At 48.0% G+C, this 20,711-nt stretch overlaps 1 protein-coding gene across 1 annotated transcript in view; it reads right to left on the reverse strand.

Annotated features, from left to right (window-relative positions):
• LOC134909180 (autoimmune regulator-like) overlaps positions 1-20,711 on the reverse strand; it is a 154,910-nt gene that overhangs the window by 25,281 nt on the left and 108,918 nt on the right. Inside the window, exons 8-10 of the mRNA XM_063915752.1 lie at positions 20,421-20,536; positions 19,690-19,780; positions 12,461-12,534 (exon numbers count right to left, since the gene is read on the reverse strand). Of these exons, the coding sequence (XP_063771822.1) occupies positions 12,461-12,534; positions 19,690-19,780; positions 20,421-20,536 (281 nt within the window). The remainder of the gene's footprint in view (positions 1-12,460; positions 12,535-19,689; positions 19,781-20,420; positions 20,537-20,711) is intronic.

Below are 20,711 nucleotides of genomic sequence, written 5' to 3' on the forward strand. Positions count from 1 at the left end.
GTGGAAACACATAGCAACACATGCTGGTACATGTTGTTCCACAACAGCTGGAGGGACACATGTTGAAGACCCCTTGCGTTATGTGGAATTTTACAGTGACATGTTTGCACTTAAATATTTTATATTGTTACCTCAGAAAATGTGTGCCTACTGTTTAAAAGGAAAAATATAATAACAACTTTTGAACCAAATTTTTATAACTTAAAAAACAAAATAAACAAAAATTGTTTGCACACAAAAACTTGTCTGTTTTCTCTACTGCAACATTGTTTGAAGATTAGCTGCAATGGTGGCCCTTATGCACTCGCTGGCAGCGTCATGCCGCCCCACCAAGCCTGGTGCATCATGTACAGTGACCCCCGCCCCATGATCATGTACATTCCACTCGGGGAGAAAGTTTTCCTTTTGTATCTCACAAATGTTATGGAGAATGCAGCAGGCCGCTACTATATCTGGCATTATTTTCAAGTCCACATCATTCCTCTTCATGAGGCAGCGCCAGCGTCCTTTTAAACGCCCAAACGCATTCTCCACTGCCATACGGGCCGAACTTAGGGCATGGGTATATGATGTCTGTTCGGGGGATAAGTGAACATGCTGGGTGTAGCCCTTCATTAGCCAGCGCTGTAATGGGTATGCTGCATCACCAATGAGATGGACCGGGATGTCCACACCATGTACGATCACCGATTTCTGTTAATAAAACATTAATATTATTACAGGGGTAAAACTTGACTATTGGTTTATGGGCGAACATTAGTTTAAGTAGTAAATAATCTTACCTCTCGAGGGAAAAGCCATCCACCAAGCTTGTCCTCAGCAATACTGTAAAGATCGGAGTTGGCGAGAACCCTTGCATCATGTGACCGTCCGGGCCACCCTATGAAGACATCTGTGAAACTAAAAATAAAGGTTTATGCATTATCATAAAACAGGCCAAGCCTATTTCAAACACATTAGTGAAACAGTGCTTACCAGTATTTGTGGTCCACTACAGCTTGCAGAACAATGGAATGCCAACCCTTACGATTGTAATAGTCTGCTGGGTTGTCATGGGGGGCGATGATGGGGATGTGGGTCCCATCTATGGCACCAGCACACTGTGGGTAGCCACGCTTCTTAAACCCTTTTATAGTCTCATCTAGCCGCTGTCCTTGTGGCAAGGAAATAAAGCGATGGTACATGGTATCCAGCAATGCCCGCGTGACCTGGTAGACAATCTTGCAGACCGTGCCAATCCCTACTCCAAATAAACTGGAAACTGTGCGATACTCTCCAGGGGTAGCATACCACCAGAGAGCAATCGCTAATCTCCTGGCTGGCTCAATGGGCTTACGGAACCTGGTGGTCTGCATGGTTATTGCGGGGGACAGTAGTTCCAAAACATACTCGAATGTAGCGCGAGACATTCTGAAGTTTGACATCCACTGCTCCTCCTGATATGCTAGAATAGTCTGCATGAATGCTTCCCCATGTCTGCGATCTCTCATCCACATTCTTCGGCTTGGTGTACAGTTCATTGTTATTAAAGAAATAACAACAGTGGATGATATACGCGCTCTCCTCCTTTTCAAATATTTGCGTCGATAGGTAGCCCTCTCTGCAAAGAATTGAGCTCTCCTTCTCCAGCTCTGCAGTAGGTAGCACAAGGTGAAAAGCATCATCAAGCTGTCTGTAGCAGAAAGCAGCAGTAAACTGCAAACAGTCTGCGACTCCATGCTAGACACAGCTACTGCACTGGCGTCCATTGCTGCAATGCTGTGAGCAGGCCCCACCCCTCCCTTTTGGTCCTTTTGATGACATCATCTTGATGAGACAGTAAAAAGTCCATTTGTAATGACAGCAATAGGCTTTTACAGAGCTTACCCGGGTTAAGTGGAAACAGATCAGACACGGGAATAACCCGTGTCGAAGTGTAGTGGAAACGGGGGAGCCGACACGGGTTGTAGCCGTGTTAAACATCCCGGATCGGACACGGTACGTAGGTGGAAAAGGGGTATTAGCCAAGTGTGTGCAGTTATATTGCTCACTTTAGTTACACATGTGCTTTGGTGCGGCGGCTCCTACCTGGATGGACTACCGCTGGCCATGCTGCCAAGTCTCTGCTGGCTTGTCCCCATTGCCTGGTCCTTGCTGTTGCCCGGGTCCCGGCACCTGTACTATGTAGTTCACAGACGCTGGGATCCAGCGCATGCGCAGTAGTGGCGATGGTACTGAGCATGCGCAAAACCCCGCCTTCTATGGACTGCATCGGCTGCAGTCCGTAGAAGCCGGCTAGGGCTGGCGAGGCAGGGAGTGGTTTCCTATAGGAAGCCAGTTCCCTGCTAATAGCACCCCAGTCTGGCCGTCCTGGAGAGTGGAAACACCTCCCAATGGGACTGCCCTGTGTGTCTGTGACTGACATGTAGGACTTCCAATAGGAAATCACTGTTAGTCACAGTGAAGCCAGTGCAGTATCATGGACTGCATCTGGCTTCACTGACAGTGAGCTGGATGGCGGATATATAATAGTCCAATAAAGCAACACTCCCAATACTTATGTGTACAGTCCTGGTGCCTTCCTCGGTCTCCTCCGACTAGAGGTCCAACACAAATGCATATGAAGGCAGCACTCAGATGAATAAAACAGTACCAAATGATACTGTTTTATTCATCTGAGTGCCACCTCCATATGTGTACATATATATATATCTACTATATAAAAGAGAAAATTTGTCCTTATGTCCGTCTTTCTATACAAATCCACAGTTTACAAGCGAAGATCATGAAATTTGGCATACAAGCGTATTAAAACACGCTGGAGGTAACTAAAAAAATTAAAAATCCCTAGCACCCCTAGGGGACCGAACAGCAGCAGAGAGTATATCAGGAGACAGCATAACTCCGGAATTGCTGGACCCCTGTACTCCAAAATTGGTACACATCTACCTTACACTCTGGAAACAAACACTGTGGGGGGAAGACACCCCGAGGGGTGAGGCAGCAGCACTGAGTATTTTAGCAGACAGCATAACTCTGGAATGCCTGCAGCAGTTTACACCAAACTTGGTACACATATGACTGTCACTCTGGAAACAAACACTGTGGGGGTCAGACGCCCAGCAGCACAGAGTATGTCAGCAGACAGCATACCTGTGGAAGGCCTGGAGCACTTTACACCAAACTTGGTACACATCTTACTTACAATCTGGGAACAAACTCTGTGGGGGTTAGAGACCCCTAGCACCCCTAGGGGTGGTACAGCAGCACAGAGTATTTCAGGAGACAACATAACTCCCGAATGCCTGGAGCAATTTACACCAAACTTGCTACACATATGACTTATACTCCGGGAACAAACACTGTGGGGGTAACACACCACTAGCACCCATAGGGATGGCCCAGCAGCACAGAGTATATCAGGACATGCATGATATGTCAGCGATGACAGGGCTGCATGAGACAGGGCCAGTGACATGATGTGAGGAGGGGAATGCAGGTAGCACAAACCCACACACTGAGAGTTATATAGTGGAAGTAGCACGATTCCCCAGCAGCACAGAGATACATAATGTGCTGCGCTATATAATTTCACAGAGGCACTGACATGATGTGAGGGGGGGAATGGAGGCAGCAGGAAACCTCAGACTGAGAGTTGTATAGTGGAAAGATCAGGGTCCCTTGGGGGACCAAAAAGGGGTCTGGCCACTACACAAAGTATGTCAAGGAAAGCAAGATATGCCTATATACTAGATCTCCAACCAACGTAAATTAACAAACAACTATCATTCTAATTTACCATCCTCATCCCGTAGAAAAGCACGGGTATTCAGCTATCTACAATGTTATTTATACTGTGTGTTTAATATTTACATTTATTGTTGTAAACAGACATTCTTAAAATCCTGGGCAATGCCAGGTACTCCAGCTAATATATACATATATATATATATATATATATATATACACACACATATAGCTCATCGTTGCTGCTGCTGTACCATACAGGAGTCCCAGTTGCGCCTGACAAATAGTGCAGGTAGGCAAAGTAAGGCGTGATAAGACGCAAGAGGAGATGCAAAGCATGCAATACACAGATTCACCACTGGGTGGTGATTGTTCCACTAATGAAAACTGCAGTGCAGTGCTGAATAGCAGCAGATGGATATGGCACTACAGATTACTCTACAATGTAGCAAGCCCTGACAAGTGGGCCATTGCACAATAAATACAGTAGTTATTTTTTAATACAATAATACTACAGGGCTGAGTACGATATCACTAGAACTGCAGGCACCCAGTGACAATATGTCTTAAAACTAAACGCTTCCCTGGTGCGCTGTATAAATAGATCCCTAATTTAAGTAGAAATGTGAACCTAGAAAAAGATTTGCTCCGCATCTCCCACTCACACAAAGAAAAGCACAGTTCAGGGTTCTACACAGCTCTCTAAAAGATAAAAAAAAGTATTACAATAAGCGATAGAGTTGGGACACACAGCACTATAAAAAAAATATATAATGAGCAACATCACTATGTCACTGCAGGTGTCAGTAACCTGTCTCCGTGGCTTTCTTGGTATGGTGGATACACTTGAATTGTATAGCTGTGTAAAAAGTAGCATTGACGGCTTTTTTTATAATTGTTTCCAAAACAAGCTCTGTCATGCATTGTATACAGATTCAGACATGCACGCAGACAGGGCCGGTGCTAGGGTGTTCAGCGCCCCTCTGCAAACTATAAATTTGCGCCCTCCCTCCCATACTCAATAAAGGGACAGCACGCATCGCAAAACATGGGTGTGGTCTCAAGAGAAAGGGGCATGGCCATACAGTAGTACCCACAATTCAAATTATGCCACACAGAAGCACAATTGTATTCACATTAGCAAAACGACAAAGAGGAGGCGCCTCCAAATAACCCTTGTGTTAATGGGAAACCAGTATTAATGCAGCTTTTTCTCAATAAAAGGAGATTGCCTGCCCCTTTGAATTCAAAAGAAAAAACAGCAAATGGAAAAAGCGCAATAACGCTGGATAATGTAAATGTAATATAGCAAAATACACATACAATAAATACAAATACATTCAGGGCGGTTTGTACTATCCTCTCCCGCAGTGTTACCTGCCTTTCTCTGCGCTCCCTGTAGTTTTCTCCTTTCACCCTCACTGGAAATCCCTCACTCGTTCTCACTTTTCATCGCTGCGGCCACTGTGAACTCTGCGTTGAGCTGGCACAGCCGCGCTCCCTATGTCATTTGCTCACGCGCATATGACACAGTATCCCAACAGGCTGCTGCTAGGTGCGATGCTGTGTCATATGGAATTTGACGGCAGATAAGAACCATATGGCCCATCTAGTCTGTCCTTTTTTTAAAAAATTTGCGCGTGCGCGAAATACATGGGGACGGAGTGCGGCTGAGCCAGTTCAATGCAGAGTTCAGAGTGGTCGCAGTGGTGAAGAGGCGGAATGAGTGAGTGATTTCCAGTGAGGGTGAGAGGAGAAAACTACAGGGAGCGCAGAGAAAGGCAGGTAGCGCTGCAGGAGAGGATAGTACATCCCGCTCTTAATATTTAAAAATGAGACACTGTGAAAACTGACATATTTTTAAATATTCAGTATGATGTCCAATTCAGGCCTCTAATGTATCCCCAGGAATGAGTGGGCAGTACCTTTTAGAGAGGTACTGTGTCAGAATGAGGGGGCCCTTTTTATTATAATGAAATCAAAACTACAAGCAGGCACAGAAGGAGGAAGAGGAAGCAGTGACTCACCCAGACATAGCAGGAACTGGCATCTCACCATCTCAATAGCGGACCTGAAGGGTGAAGTCACTGCAGATGGGAGCCTGCTGCAGAAGTGTCAGGGCGGCCCGGTGGTGACACGAGAGCGGCTGCGCTCAGCAACACAGGGACCCAGCTGCCAACCTACGAAGAATAGGCGCATGGGCACTAACAGGAAGACAGCTCAATCTGCAGGAGCATGGGATTGGCAGCGGAGGGGGGCCTGCTGCCAGGTCCCGGCAGTGGCAACATTGATCATCCGCACTGGAAGCCAGACAACTGCAGGCAGCGGGGAACATATGTGGCTGCCCCTATGCTGGTAAGGTCCGGAGTATTGGCAGCGGGACGGTAGCAGCAGCCGGCCTTAAGGATGTGGCGGATCCAGAAGCAGACACAGCAGGGAGGCATGATGAAAAGCACTACATGGAATCCCGCCGGCCGCCGCTGCCTGTCAAACAGTGTGACAGGCGCAGCGGCAGCCGGCAGCAGCAGGGAAATCAGCACAGGGATGCAGAGCAGGGAAAGCGCCTCTCCCAGCCTGGCGCCTACCTGCTTTGCATCCCTATGCTGAGCGGGTTGTGCCGGGCCTGCATGCAGATATACATTAGAATTAGAAAAAATCTGTGGAAGCTACTTTTTAAACAGATATACAATACAAGTGTGGCTTTACAAATGACAAAAGTCATGAAACTGAGTTTACGGTACTTCTTCCCAGGCCTCCCCATTGCTTTAATAGGCAGCCTCCCCCACCCCCAATCAGACTTGTGATCTCACAGGATGGGTGTACTGCTTAGTAAAGGACAGCATGAGCCATTCATTTACATACAGTAGTGTACTGACCGTGTTGTGTTTTACAAAGCAGTACACCGAGTAAGTGAAAACACACACATATATTTCTCTGACGTCCTAGTGGATGCTGGGAACTCCGTAAGGACCATGGGGAATAGCGGCTCCGCAGGAGACTGGGCACAAAAGTAAAAGCTTTATGACTAGCTGGTGTGCACTGGCTCCTCCCCCTATGACCCTCCTCCAAGCCTCAGTTAGATTTTTGTGCCCGGCCGAGAAGGGTGCATGCTAGGTAGCTCTCCTGAGCTGCTTAGAGTAAAAGTTTAAATAGGTTTTTTATTTTCAGTGAGACCTGCTGGCAACAGGCTCACTGCATCGTGGGACTAAGGGGAGAAGAAGCGAACTCACCTGCATGCAGAGTGGATTGGGCTTCTTGGCTACTGGACATTAGCTCCAGAGGGACGATCACAGGCTCAGCTTGGATGGGTCCCGGAGCCGCGCCGCCGGCCCCCTTACAGAGCCAGAAGAGCGAAGAGGTCCGGAAAAATCGGCGGCAGAAGACGTTCCTGTCTTCAATAAGGTAGCGCACAGCACTGCAGCTGTGCGCCATTGCTCTCAGCACACTTCACACTCCGGTCACTGAGGGTGCAGGGCGCTGGGGGGGAGCGCCCTGAGACGCAATAAAACACGTTTTAAACCTTATATGGCTAAAGAAATGCATCACATATAGCTCATGGGCTATATGGATGCATTTGACCCCTGCCAGTTTTCCTAAAAAAAGCGGGAGAAAAGGCCGCCGAAAAGGGGGCGGAGCCTATCTCCTCAGCACACAAGCGCCATTTTCCCTCACAGCTCCGCTGGAAGGACGGCTCCCTGACTCTCCCCTGCAGTCCTGCTACAGAATCAGGGTAAAACAAGAGAGGGGGGGCACTAATTGGCAGATAATACAAATACAGCAGCTATAGAAGGGAGAAACACTTATATAAGGTTATCCCTGTATATATATAGCGCTCTGGTGTGTGCTGGCAAACTCTCCCTCTGTCTCCCCAAAGGGCTCGTGGGGTCCTGTCCTCTATCAGAGCATTCCCTGTGTGTGTGCTGTGTGTCGGTACGATTGTGTCGACATGTATGAGGAGGAAAATGATGTGGAGGCGGAGCAATTGCCTGTAATAGTGATGTCACCCCCTAGGGAGTCGACACCTGACTGGATGGTCGTATGGAAGGAATTACGTGACAGTGTCAGCACTTTGCAAAAAACTGTTGACGACATGAGACAGCCGGCAAATCAGTTAGTGCCTGTCCAGGCGTCTCAAACACCGTCAGGGGCTCTAAAGCGCCCGTTACCTCAGATGGTCGACACAGACCCAGACACGGATACTGACTCCAGCGTCGACGGTGACGAGACAAATGTAATGTCCAGTAGGGCCACACGTTACATGATCACGGCAATGAAGGAGGCTTTGAACATTTCTGATACTACAAGTACCACAAAAAGGGGTATTATGTGGGGTGTGAAAAAACTACCCATAGTTTTTCCTGAATCAGATGAATTAAATGAGGTGTGTGACAAAGCGTGGGTTTCCCCCGATAAAAAACTGCTGATTTCTAATAAATTATTGGCATTATACTCTTTCCCGCCAGAGGTTAGGGCGCGTTGGGAAACACCCCCTAGGGTAGATAAGGCGCTCACACGCTTATCAAAACAAGTGGCGTTGCCATCTCCTGATACGGCCGCCCTCAAGGAACCAGCTGATAGAAAGCTGGAAAATATCCTAAAGGGTATATACACACATACTGGTGTTATACTACGACCAGCAATCGCCTCAGCCTGAATGTGCAGCGCTGGAGTGGCTTGGTCGGATTCCCTGACTGAAAATATTGATACCCTGGATAGGGACAGTATATTATTGACTATAGAGCATTTAAAGGATGCATTACTATATATGCGAGATGCACAGAGGGATATTTGCACCCTGGCATCAAGAGTAAGTGCGCTGTCCATTTCTACCAGAAGAAGTTTATGGACACGACAGTGGTCAGGTGATGCGGATTCCAAACGGCATATGGAAGTTTTGCCGTATAAAGGGGAGGAGTTATTTGGGGTCGGTCTATCGGACCTGGTGGCCACGGCGACGGCTGGGAAATCCACCTTTTTACCCCAGGTCACCTCTCAGCAGAAAAAGACACCGTCTTTTCAAACAAAAGGCCACTCATTTCTGCCCCGGGGCAGAGGAAAGGGAAAAAGACTGCAGCAGGCAGCCTCTTCCCAGGATCAGAAGCCCTCCCCCGCTTCTGCCAAGTCTTCAGCATGACGCTGGGGCTTTACAAGCGGACTCAGGCACGGTGGGGGCCCGTCTCAAAAATTTCAACGCGCAGTGGGCTCACTCGCAAGTGGACCCCTGGATCCTGCAGGTAGTATCACAGGGGTACAAATTGGAATTCGAGACGTCTCCCCCTCGCCGGTTCCTGAAGTCTGCTCTACCAACGTCTCCCTCCGACAGGGAGGCAGTATTGGAAGCTATTCACAAGCTGTATTCCCAGCAGGTGATAATCAAGGTACCCCTCCTGCAACAGGGAAAGGGGTATTACTCCACGCTGTTTGTGGTACCGAAGCCGGACGGCTCGGTGAGACCGATTTTAAATCTGAAATCATTGAACACTTACATAAAAAGGTTCAAATTCAAGATGGAGTCACTCAGAGCAGTGATAGCGAACCTGGAAGAAGGGGACTATATGGTGTCTCTGGACATCAAAGATGCTTATCTCCATGTCCCAATCTACCCTTCTCACCAAGGGTACCTCAGGTTTGTGGTACAAAACTGTCATTATCAGTTTCAGACGCTGCCGTTTGGATTGTCCACGGCACCACGGGTCTTTACCAAGGTAATGGCCGAAATGATGATTCTTCGTCGAAGAAAAGGCGTCTTAATTATCCCTTACTTGGACGATCTCCTGATAAGGGCAAGGTCCAGGGAACAGTTAGAGGTCGGAGTAGCACTATCTCAGGTAGTGCTACGTCAGCACGGGTGGATTCTAAATATTCCAAAATCGCAGCTGATTCCAACAACACGTCTACTGTTCCTAGGGATGATTCTGGACACAGTCCAGAAAAAGGTGTTTCTCCCGGAGGAGAAGGCCAGGGAGTTATCCGAGCTAGTCAGGAACCTCCTGAAACCAGGACAAGTGTCAGTGCATCAATGCACAAGGGTCCTGGGAAAGATGGTGGCTTCTTACGAAGCGATTCCATTCGGAAGATTCCATGCAAGAACTTTTCAGTGGGATCTGCTGGACAAATGGTCCGGATCGCATCTTCAGATGCATCAGCGGATAACCCTATCTCCAAGGACAAGGGTGTCTCTCCTGTGGTGGTTGCAGAGTGCTCATCTTCTAGAGGGCCGCAGATTCGGCATCCAGGACTGGATTCTGGTGACCACGGATGCCAGCCTGAGAGGCTGGGGAGCAGTCACACAGGGAAGAAATTTCCAGGGCTTGTGGTCAAGCATGGAAACGTCTCTTCACATAAATATCCTGGAACTAAGGGCAATTTACAATGCCCTAAGTCAAGCAAGGCCTCTGCTTCAGGGTCAGTCGGTATTGATCCAATCGGACAACATCACGGCAGTCGCCCACGTAAACAGACAGGGCGGCACAAGAAGCAGGAGGGCAATGGCAGAAGCTGCAAGAATTCTTCGCTGGGCGGAAAATTATGTGACAGCACTGTCAGCGGTGTTCATTCCGGGAGTGGACAACTGGGAAGCAGACTTCCTCAGCAGACACGACCTCCACCCGGGGGAGTGGGGACTTCACCCAGAAGTCTTCCACGTGATTGTAAACCGTTGGGAAAAACCAAAGGTGGACATGATGGCGTCTCGTCTCAACAAGAAACTAGACAGATATTGCGCCAGGTCAAGGGACCCTCAGGCGATAGTGGTGGACGCTCTGGTAACACCGTGGGTGTACCAGTCAGTGTATGTGTTCCCTCCTCTGCCTCTCATACCCAAAGTATTGAGAATCATAAGAAGGAGAGGAGTAAGAACTATACTCGTGGCTCCGGATTGGCCAAGGAGGACTTGGTACCCGGAACTTCAAGAGATGCTCACGGAGGACCCGTGGCCTCTACCTCTAAGAAAGGACCTGCTCCAGCAGGGACCTTGTCTGTTCCAAGACTTACCGCGGCTGCGTTTGACGGCATGGAGGTTGAACGCCGGATCCTGAAGGAAAAAGGCATTCCAGATGAAGTCATCCCTACCCTGATCAAGGCCAGGAAGGATGTAACCGCGAAACATTATCACCGCATTTGGCGAAAATATGTTGCGTGGTGTGAGGCCAAGAAGGCCCCTACAGAGGAATTTCAACTGGGTCGTTTCCTGCATTTCCTGCAAACAGGACTATCTATGGGCCTAAAATTAGGGTCCATTAATGTTCAAATTTCGGCCCTGTCAATATTCTTCCAAAAAGAACTGGCTTCAGTGCCTGAAGTTCAGACGTTTGTCAAAGGGGTACTGCATATACAGCCTCCTTTTGTGCCTCCAGTGGCACCTTGGGATCTCAATGTAGTGTTGAGTCTCCTAAAGTCACATTGGTTTGAACCACTCACCACTGTGGAATTAAAATATCTCACATGGAAAGTGGTCATGCTGTTAGCCCTGGCTTCAGCCAGGCGTGTCTCAGAATTGGCGGCTTTATCATATAAAAGCCCTTACCTAATTTTTCATTCAGACAGGGCAGAACTGAGGACTCGCCCTCAATTTCTCCCTAAGGTGGTTTCAGCGTTTCACATGAACCAGCCTATTGTGGTGCCTGCGGCTACTAGGGACTTGGAGGACTCCAAGTTGCTGGACGTAGTCAGGGCCCTGAAAATATATGTTTCCAGGACGGCTGGAGTCAGAAAATCTGACTCGCTGTTTATCCTGTATGCACCCAACAAGCTGGGTGCTCCTGCTTCTAAGCAGACGATTGCTCGTTGGATTTGTAGTACGATTCAGCTTGCACATTCTGTGGCAGGCCTGCCACAGCCAAAATCTGTAAAAGCCCATTCCACAAGGAAGGTGGGCTCATCTATTGCGGCTGCCCGAGGGGTCTCGGCTTTACAACTTTGCCGAGCAGCTACTTGGTCAGGGGCAAACACGTTTGCTAAATTTTACAAATTCGATACCCTGGCTGAGGAGGACCTGGAGTTCTCTCATTCGGTGCTGCAGAGTCATCCGCACTCTCCCGCCCGTTTGGGAGCTTTGGTATAATCCCCATGGTCCTTACGGAGTTCCCAGCATCCACTAGGACGTCAGAGAAAATAAGAATTTACTTACCGATAATTCTATTTCTCATAGTCCGTAGTGGATGCTGGGCGCCCATCCCAAGTGCGGATTGTCTGCAATACTTGTATATAGTTATTGTTACAAAAATCGGGTTGTTTATTGTTGTGAGCCATCTTTTCAGAGGCTCCTACGTTTATCATACTGTTAACTGGGTTCAGATCACAAGTTGTACGGTGTGATTGGTGTGGCTGGTATGAGTCTTACCCGGGATTCAAGATCCTTCCTTATTATGTACGCTCGTCCGGGCACAGTATCCTAACTGAGGCTTGGAGGAGGGTCATAGGGGGAGGAGCCAGTGCACACCAGCTAATCATAAAGCTTTTACTTTTGTGCCCAGTCTCCTGCGGAGCCGCTATTCCCCATGGTCCTTACGGAGTTCCCAGCATCCACTACGGACTATGAGAAATAGAATTATCGGTAAGTAAATTCTTATTATAAGCACAAAATGGGATGTTCAGTGTACAACATGAGTGGTTAAGCTCAGTCTTCTCCTTTATGCAGAACGATGGACGTTATGTCTGTGCCGCACATGGAGGAGATCCAGGCTTGTCTTAGATAAATGAGTATTTTTCAGTGGAAACATATATCAGTTATTACCTCACAGACCCACAGTTCTCTGGGTGGACCTCCCGAACTTTGCTGCTATTTTGAGGAGCATTCTCTGGAGGTTCCTGGGTAACAGGTAAAGAAATTACTGTTTTATTTATGTCATTATTTGTGTCAGAATTATTATTTTTGGGGGATATTAATCCACATGAAATCGAACCACAGGGTAAAATAATCCAAGCTGACATAATGTACAGTAAGAAATGCTCTGTGAGCACCAATCAGTGAATGTGTTGTCCATATACTGGATGTATAGTGAGAAGTAGTGCAGAACTCTTGCATGCTATTTGCAGACTATTTATAACTGGATATATACCTTGTTTTGTTAAACATTGCCACTGTAGTATTATTATTTAGTATCCCAAGTGCTAAAAGGGGTTGAGGGTTAGTTGTTGAAGGACAGGCACTCTGCGCTGCCTCTATCCTTGTACTAGAACATGCTGGGCACTAGGACCCAGAGTCTGCAGGGACGTGCGACCTGCAACATGATACGCTACTGCACATGTACAGGCTACAGCCATCTTTACTGAGTAAGAGTGTTAGAGGTGAGACGCCTATTAGCTGCAGTACCCTGTATTTCATACAACTGTGTTCCTGCATTACCCTGTATCTGTTTACTAATAAACCTGTTATCCCAGTTAAGGACTCTCTATGTGGCCTAACAGTCACTTTAACATCTGCTGATCATTTTTTAATGTAGAAGATAAGTGCTGCTGTAGCCACAAGCAGGACTAGATGTGGAAGTTACAAATGGAGCTTCAGTACTAGACCTATCGTAATAGATTTATCAGTGCTATAAATAAAAGGAACCCAATCAATGGCAAATGCTTACAGGAGACTATTCTTTTCCTTGCAACACTGTGTATCACCTAAGAAGCTGCCAGACTATTGCAGTTATATTCAGCACAATGCTGCTAGTGTCCTGAGGGGGTGATTCAGAGTTGATCGTACATGTGCGAAAAAACGCACATCTATGATCACAATCTCTGACATGTGGGGGGACGCCCAGCACAGGGCTAGTCCGCCCCGCATGCCAGACCTTGCCCCCCCCCCCCCCCTGCACACGTGCGAAAGCATTGCACAGCGGTGATGCTTTCACACCTGGAGATTAGCTCCCTGCCTATGCAGCCTAGCTGCGAAGGCAGATGGCTACCCGACATGTTGACTGCAGCGGCTGCGTGTGACGTCTTGCAGCCGCCGCGGCCCGCCCTGCAAATGGTCCGGACACACCTGTGTTGTTTGGACTGTGCCCCCCAATGCTACCGACCCCCCCACCAACGCCACCGACACACCCCGCGACCGCGGTCGCACCAGTGAGATGCCTTCGCATCTCATGTGTGCACACGCGCAGTGCAGCTGCTGCGTGTGCGCACACAGCACAGAGCTTCAGACTGCGTATGCTGCTGCTGCAGCATTCCAGTCTGAATTAGGCCCCGAGTTGGGTGCATCTATGTGATCGCACCGCCACACTCCTCCATCCACTAGAGCAGCCTTCATCACTATCACTGACCCCATGCTAGGTACAAGAGAGGAGACTGAATTTGGCATCCACTTTGCATACACTTATCTCAGAATAGTGAGTAACTCTGGCTACACGCCCTCTGCACACCCACATAACGTACACCCAGAGAAAAAAATGAGGGGCTAACAGTGATCGCGCTGAGACCAAAAAAAAGTGGGTCCCAGGGACCCCTCACTTTTAAAAATTGGGGTCCTACCTGTCCTTTTCTGGGTCCCATCGGAATGAAGGTTTTAATTAGTCTTATTAATGATTCAAATATAAGAACACAAACTTGATTTGGACACTACAAAAGGGGTGCAAGGGGGAGGATGGGGTAACGATGCTGCTGGGCTGTGTAGCATACAGGACACCCCGCACTTTAGATGTAATTAGACATTTTGGTGACCTTGTGGCAGTAAGAGAATTGGTTCTCCCGCACCGACACTGAAAACTGCGACAGTGCGCGCCGAAGTCGCGCTGGAATTTTTTAGGGTGTAGCTTCGTGGGGAAGGGGCGTGGTCACATAATAGTACCAATTCACATTATTCCACACAGTAGTGCTGCTTATACACATTGCACCAGGTAGAACCTCCTATACACACTGAGCCAAGGAGAGCACGTTATACACATTGCGCCAGGCAGAGCACGTTATACACATTGCGCCACACGTTGCACCAGGTAGAGCACGTTATACACACTGCACCAGGTAGAGCACGTTATACACATTGCGCCACACATTGCACCAGGTAGAGCACGTTATACATATTGCGCCAGGTAGGGCACGTTCTACACATTGCGCCAGGCAAAGCACGTTATGCACATTGCGCCAGGCAGAGCACATTATGCACATTGCGCCAGGCAGAGCACGTTATTCACATTGCGCCAGGCAGAGCACGTTATTCACATTGCGCCAGGCAGAGCACGTTATTCACATTGCGCCAGGTAGAGCACGTTATACACATCGCGCCAGGCAGAGCACGTTATTCACATTGCGCCAGGCAGAGCACGTTATGCACATTGCGCCAGGCAGACCACGTTATGCACATTGCGCCAGGTAGAGCACTTAACAATTATATGATTAAAAAACAGGACAACATTATTAAATAAATTTTCTATATGTAATGGGTTTATGGTGCCGCTATAATAGGAGCCCCAGACTGGATTTAGACACTACAAGTGTGTTGTGGGGGAGGGAGGGTGACAATGCTGCTGGGCTGTTATCATATCGGAAGTATGCATTCAGGATCCTGGCTGTCGGGATCCCTGCAGCGTAATACCGATGCCGGAATCCTGACAGCCGCCACAATACCAACGCTGGCATCCCGAGGAGATCAGGATCCCGGCAACGATATCCTGACAGTCAGGATCCTGAAGGGAAGTATGCACTGCCGCCACTGTTTTAGCGTGCGGGTGGGAAGGGGGGGGGGTTAGGATATGGTGCTTGGGGAGGGTTGGGGTTAGGCTGCAAAGGGGGGGGGTATAAGTGTTAGGCACTAAGGGGGTGGGTTAGGTTTAGGCTGCGGGAAACGGAGGGTTAGTGGTGGGAGGTTAGGGTACCCTCTGCACTCGTCACTCTTGTCGGCTTTGCTGCGATCGGGATGCTGGTGTCGGTATACTAAATGCCAACATCCTGACCGATGACTTCGGACACTTGGTACAACCAATGGATTTGAGTCATCCTGCCTGTAATTTATGTGCTGACTGATCAACTTCAGTGACACTCACTGTGCTGGCTGCCTTTACAGTAACCAGCGGCAACCAGCAGTAACCAACAGCAACCAGCAGTAACCAAGAAAGGCAGCCAGAACAGTGAGTGTCACTGAAGTTGATCAGTCAGCACATAAATTACAGGCAGCATGACTCGAATCCAGTGGTTGTATCAAGGGTCCTGTATGCTGCAGAGACCAGCAGCACTGTCACCCTCTCGTCTCACCCCCACTCCATACCACAAAAATGTTGCCTTTAACACCTGCAGCCCCCATCTCCACCATCCCACCGATATGAACAGCCCCCCAGCCGCCACTGCAAGTCCAGCTCACCCTTCCGCACCGCACGCACAGTCCGCGGTCACCGGCGTTCAACTTCCCCGCAGCACAGTGTGTAGTGCGCCGCAGAGCCGTCCTTGCTCTGTCCGGCTCCCGTGAAGCTGCAGCGGGTGATCGGCAGGAAGGGGGGGGGGGGGGGGGGGAGTCGTCCTCACTGTCTGTCCGGCTCCCTTGAAGCTCCAGCGGGTGATCGGCGGGAAGGGGGGGGCGACCTCATTCTCTTTCTAGCTCCCTTCAAGCTGCAGCAGGTGATCGGGGGGGGGGGGGGGGAGGGAGGAGAGAAGCCGTCCTCACTCTCTGTCCGGGGGGAAGGGGGGGGGGGGGGGGGGCGCGGCCGGCGCCGCCACAAGAGGACTTAAACAAGATGACCAGCTTCAGCGGAGCGCGTCCCCGGGGACCCACACAGTTTAGAAAAGTGAGTCCCCGGACCACAGATCAGGGTAAAATACGCGCTATAGCGCGTATTTGCGAACACTGGGCTAATTCAGACTTGATCGCTAGCAGGTGATTTTTGCACTGCTGCAATCGGATAGTCGCAGCCTACAGGGGGAGTGTATTTTCGCTGTGCAAGTGTGCGATCACATGTGTAGCAGAGCTGTACAAACTGATTTTTTGCAGTCTCTGAGTAGCCCAGGATTTACTCAGCTGCTGTGATCACATCAGCCTGTCCAAGACCGGAATTGATGTCAGGAACCCTCCCTGAAAACGCATGGACAGACACGCCTGCGTTTTTCCAGACACTCCCTTTATTAGTGCAAAAAGGGATTATGCAGCGAGAATTGAGTCTAAGTTTGAGAATGATTTGGACTCTAGAAGCATGTGGAATGGAATCCGGAGTCTGATGGACTGGAAGGTGAAATCCTCATTTTGATGGGCGTACTGATGTTGTTTTATTGGAGGAATTGAATCATTTTTATGCCCGTTTTGATAGAGCTAATCAAATTGCTGCTACTAATTTGTTAACGTGCTGTTCTGATAAGGCATTAGCTTTTTCTGAGGATGAGGTCAGAAATTGTCTGTTAGGTGTTAGTGTCTAGAAAGCACCTGGTCTGGATGGTATACCAAGGGAAAGTATTGAAAGGGTGTGTTGATGGAATCAGTTATATTTTTACCTATATTTTTAACTTGTCTCTTTCACAGTGTTTAGTCCCTGCTTGTTTTAAAAACACAGTAGTAATTCCGGTTCCAAAAACCTCTAAGGTTACTGATTTAAGTGATTATAGACCAATTGCTTTGACCCCGTTAATCATGAAATGTTTTGAGAGATTAGTTTTATCATGTATGAAGAGTTTTATCCCCCCTGATTTTGATAGATATCAATTCGCATATAGACAAAAGAGGTCAACTGAAGATGCATTAAACTCTGTTGTCCACTTCTCTCTTTGTCATCTGGAAAGGCCTAACTCGTATGTTAGAATACTTTTTATTGATTATAGTTCAGCATTCAATACTATCCCCCCCCCCCCCCGCCCCCCACCCCCGGTGCTTTGATTAAGAAATTATTTAGACTCGGGTTTCCTGCTATCTTGTGCAATTGGGTTTGACATTTTCTTATTGATAGGCCACAACAAGTGAGGTTGGGCAATGTAATATCTACTACCACTATGATTAGTACTGGTACCACACAAGGCTGTGTTTTAAGTCCCTTTTTATTCTCACTTTTTATGTATGATTGTGCTCCTAATTTTCAATCAAATTTAATTGTGAAGTTTGCCGATGATACGACAGTAGTGGGGCTTATATCGGATGGAGATGAGACTATGTATCGTGAGGAGGTGGATAGGCTGGTTAGTTGGGGGGAGGTGAATAGTCTGTTGTTAAATAAAAAAAAGACCAAATAAATCATTATTGATTTTAGAAAAACAGCGAGAGCTAGTCTGTTGCCATTATCTATTGCTAACCTGGAGGTTGAAAGGGTGAAAAGTTTTAAACTACTGGGTACTATTATTAACGATGATTTGACTTGGAGTACTAATGTTTTATCCAGGGCCGGTTCTGGTCCTTGTGGCGCCCCGGGTGAAAAATAGGGGCGTGGCTTCATACAGGGGCGTGGTCAGTTACGCCCCCTGTACAGTTGTGCCCCCATCTGTACAGTAGCGCAGCTTACTAAAATATATATTTTTTTTTAAAGAATACTTACTATCCCCGCTCCTGATTCCCGACTGCTGCAGACCTCCGCCGGCGCCGCTCCTCTCCTCGGATCTATGGGAGAGACGTCATGACGTCTCTCCCATAGCGCAGCATAGATAGACACTAGAGGTCAATTATGACCCCTAGTGTCTGTGCCAGTCCCACAAAGTTGGTGGAAAACAAGTCCGTCAATGTGGAATATGTTGCAAGTGAAGAAAATATTGCCGACATGTTGACAAAAGGACTGTCATCACACTGGCTACTTGCATTCCTGATGGAATATGGACTGGTTGATTTATTCTTACTGTTTTTTGCTTCACGTTATGTTTTCGGTTACAGGAGTAACTTTATTGATTTGTATGATAAAATGTCATGTTCTTTAAACTTATGTCCGGAGACAGTATTGAGCGAGGCGGAGTGTTAAGATATGGGGGGTCATTCCGAGTTGTTCGCTCGCAAGTGAATTTTAGCAGATTTGCTCATGCTAAGCCGCCGCCTACTGGGAGTGAATCTTAGCATCTTAAAATTGCGAACGATGTATTCGCAATATTGCGATTACACACCTCGTAGCAGTTTCTGAGTTGCTTCAGACTTACTCGGCATCTGCGATCATTTCACTGCTTGTCGTTCCTGGTTTGACGTCACAAACACACCCAGCGTTCGCCCAGACACTCCCCCGTTTCTCCGGCCACTCCTGCGTTTTTTCCGGAAACGGTAGCGTTTTTTCCCACACGCCCATAAAACGGCCTGTTTCCGCCCAGTAACACCCATTTCCAGTCAATCACATTACGATCGCCAGAACGATGAAAATGCCGTGAGTAAAATTCCTAAGTGCATAGCAAATTTACTTGGCGCAGTCGCAGTGCGGACATTGCGCATGCGCATTAAGCGGAAAATCGCTGCGATGCGAAGATTTTTACCGAGCGAACAACTCGGAATGACCCCCATGGTGCGCTCTGTACCTGTCTCTTTCTGTGTATCAGTCTGTGGGTGCATCCCCTAGTGTTAGACCTCTAGTGCCAGGAGTCACTTGGAAGCGGAGTCATATGATGTAAGTTCCTGTTCCTCCATCTCGGAGAGAGTGAGGAGAGTGTGACACACAAAGAGAGACCCAAGACGCAGAGTCCTGGTGTACAAGTGTGCAGAGCTGAGACTGGGAACAGATCTCGGCTACAGAGACTCACAGCGTTTCCAGTGCATGCATCATCTTCTCTACGGAGGGAGTCAGACTACACGGCTGTGCAGCCCTCCATGCTTCACCACCACAGACATCTCCTGATAAGTACCACTACCTAATGCTGTTACCTTGTGTGATATATGTGCTCCTGATTACCGCTATCAGTGTTACATCTGAGTCCCCTGTGTTCACTAAATAAACCTATATTACTATTTAAGTCACAAAGTGTGTGGACTGACGTCACTGCACCAGATAGCCCAGAACACTCTGCCAACAACATTTAGTTGAAAACATAGTATTGCACCTGGAATTCAAATATTCAGATCAACTCATGAGCAGCTCTAAGTATATCTGTATCTGTACTTACAGATAGTACCGTAGCTTCTCCGCTGGTATTGTCCCCACATTCAGCCATGTTTGGTCCTCCTGTATTGCAAGAGTCACATCTCCATGTACCACTACAGAGGCAGCAAGGAAGAGAAAGAGTTATACCAGCGCCTTACATGGGTGTCCCCTAAATACAGTTGTACTCATAGTACTAACCAATCCCAAACGGGTTGGGTATGTGATCCCAGCTGTCAGGATGCCTGTGGTCTTATGACCGACACCGGTATCCCGAAAGGGGATGGGGTAATTATTTTACTCCTCCCCTGTCTGCTACCCTAACCCGCCCAGAGTGGTGACAGGGCTAAGATTCGGGGGGTTACAGCTACCCCCCCCTCTAGTGCCTAACCCTAACCCCTCCCGGGCCCTAACCCTAACAGTGACCCTGATACTTACCTTCGGGGTGTCGGCAGTCGGTGTTCCAGCGCCGGGATTCCAGTGCCGGTCACATGACCGCCAGCATCCAGGCTGCCAGAATGCTAACTGCATCTCATCCTAAATATGTCTTCTAAAATAGAAGCCTGGCGCCATACAGGAGTTAATGAGCCCTGCTTTTGGTTTGATTAGGAAAACACATTTCTTTTCTTTTTTTTTTTATATATATTATAGTCAAGGGGAAACTACCATAATGCTGCATTTTTCTGTTTGGAATTAAACAAAATGGAACAAAAAAACAGAACTTTCTAAACTCCTTTCTGACAGTAATGAATGTACCTTGGTATGTGGGTAAGTGGGGGCACCAAACATGATAGGTGAAAAGAACGTGGACATCCATCACAGCATATTAACTCCCCACCATCCCTACAGACTGAGCACTCATCATCGTTACTCTGTACAGTAAGAGACAGTAGACAAAATGCAGAGTATGAAGGTAACTGTTATTAATAACAATAGTAAGAAGAAGAAGACGAAGAAGATACATATAAATTGGGATCAATATGAATTACCTACAATCAAAATCCCGATGGTCAAAATCACAACAACAATTGACTGACGGTCAAAATC

Source organism: Pseudophryne corroboree, chromosome 4, assembly GCF_028390025.1.
Source record: "Pseudophryne corroboree isolate aPseCor3 chromosome 4, aPseCor3.hap2, whole genome shotgun sequence".
NCBI classification, from domain to species: Eukaryota; Metazoa; Chordata; class Amphibia; order Anura; family Myobatrachidae; genus Pseudophryne; species Pseudophryne corroboree.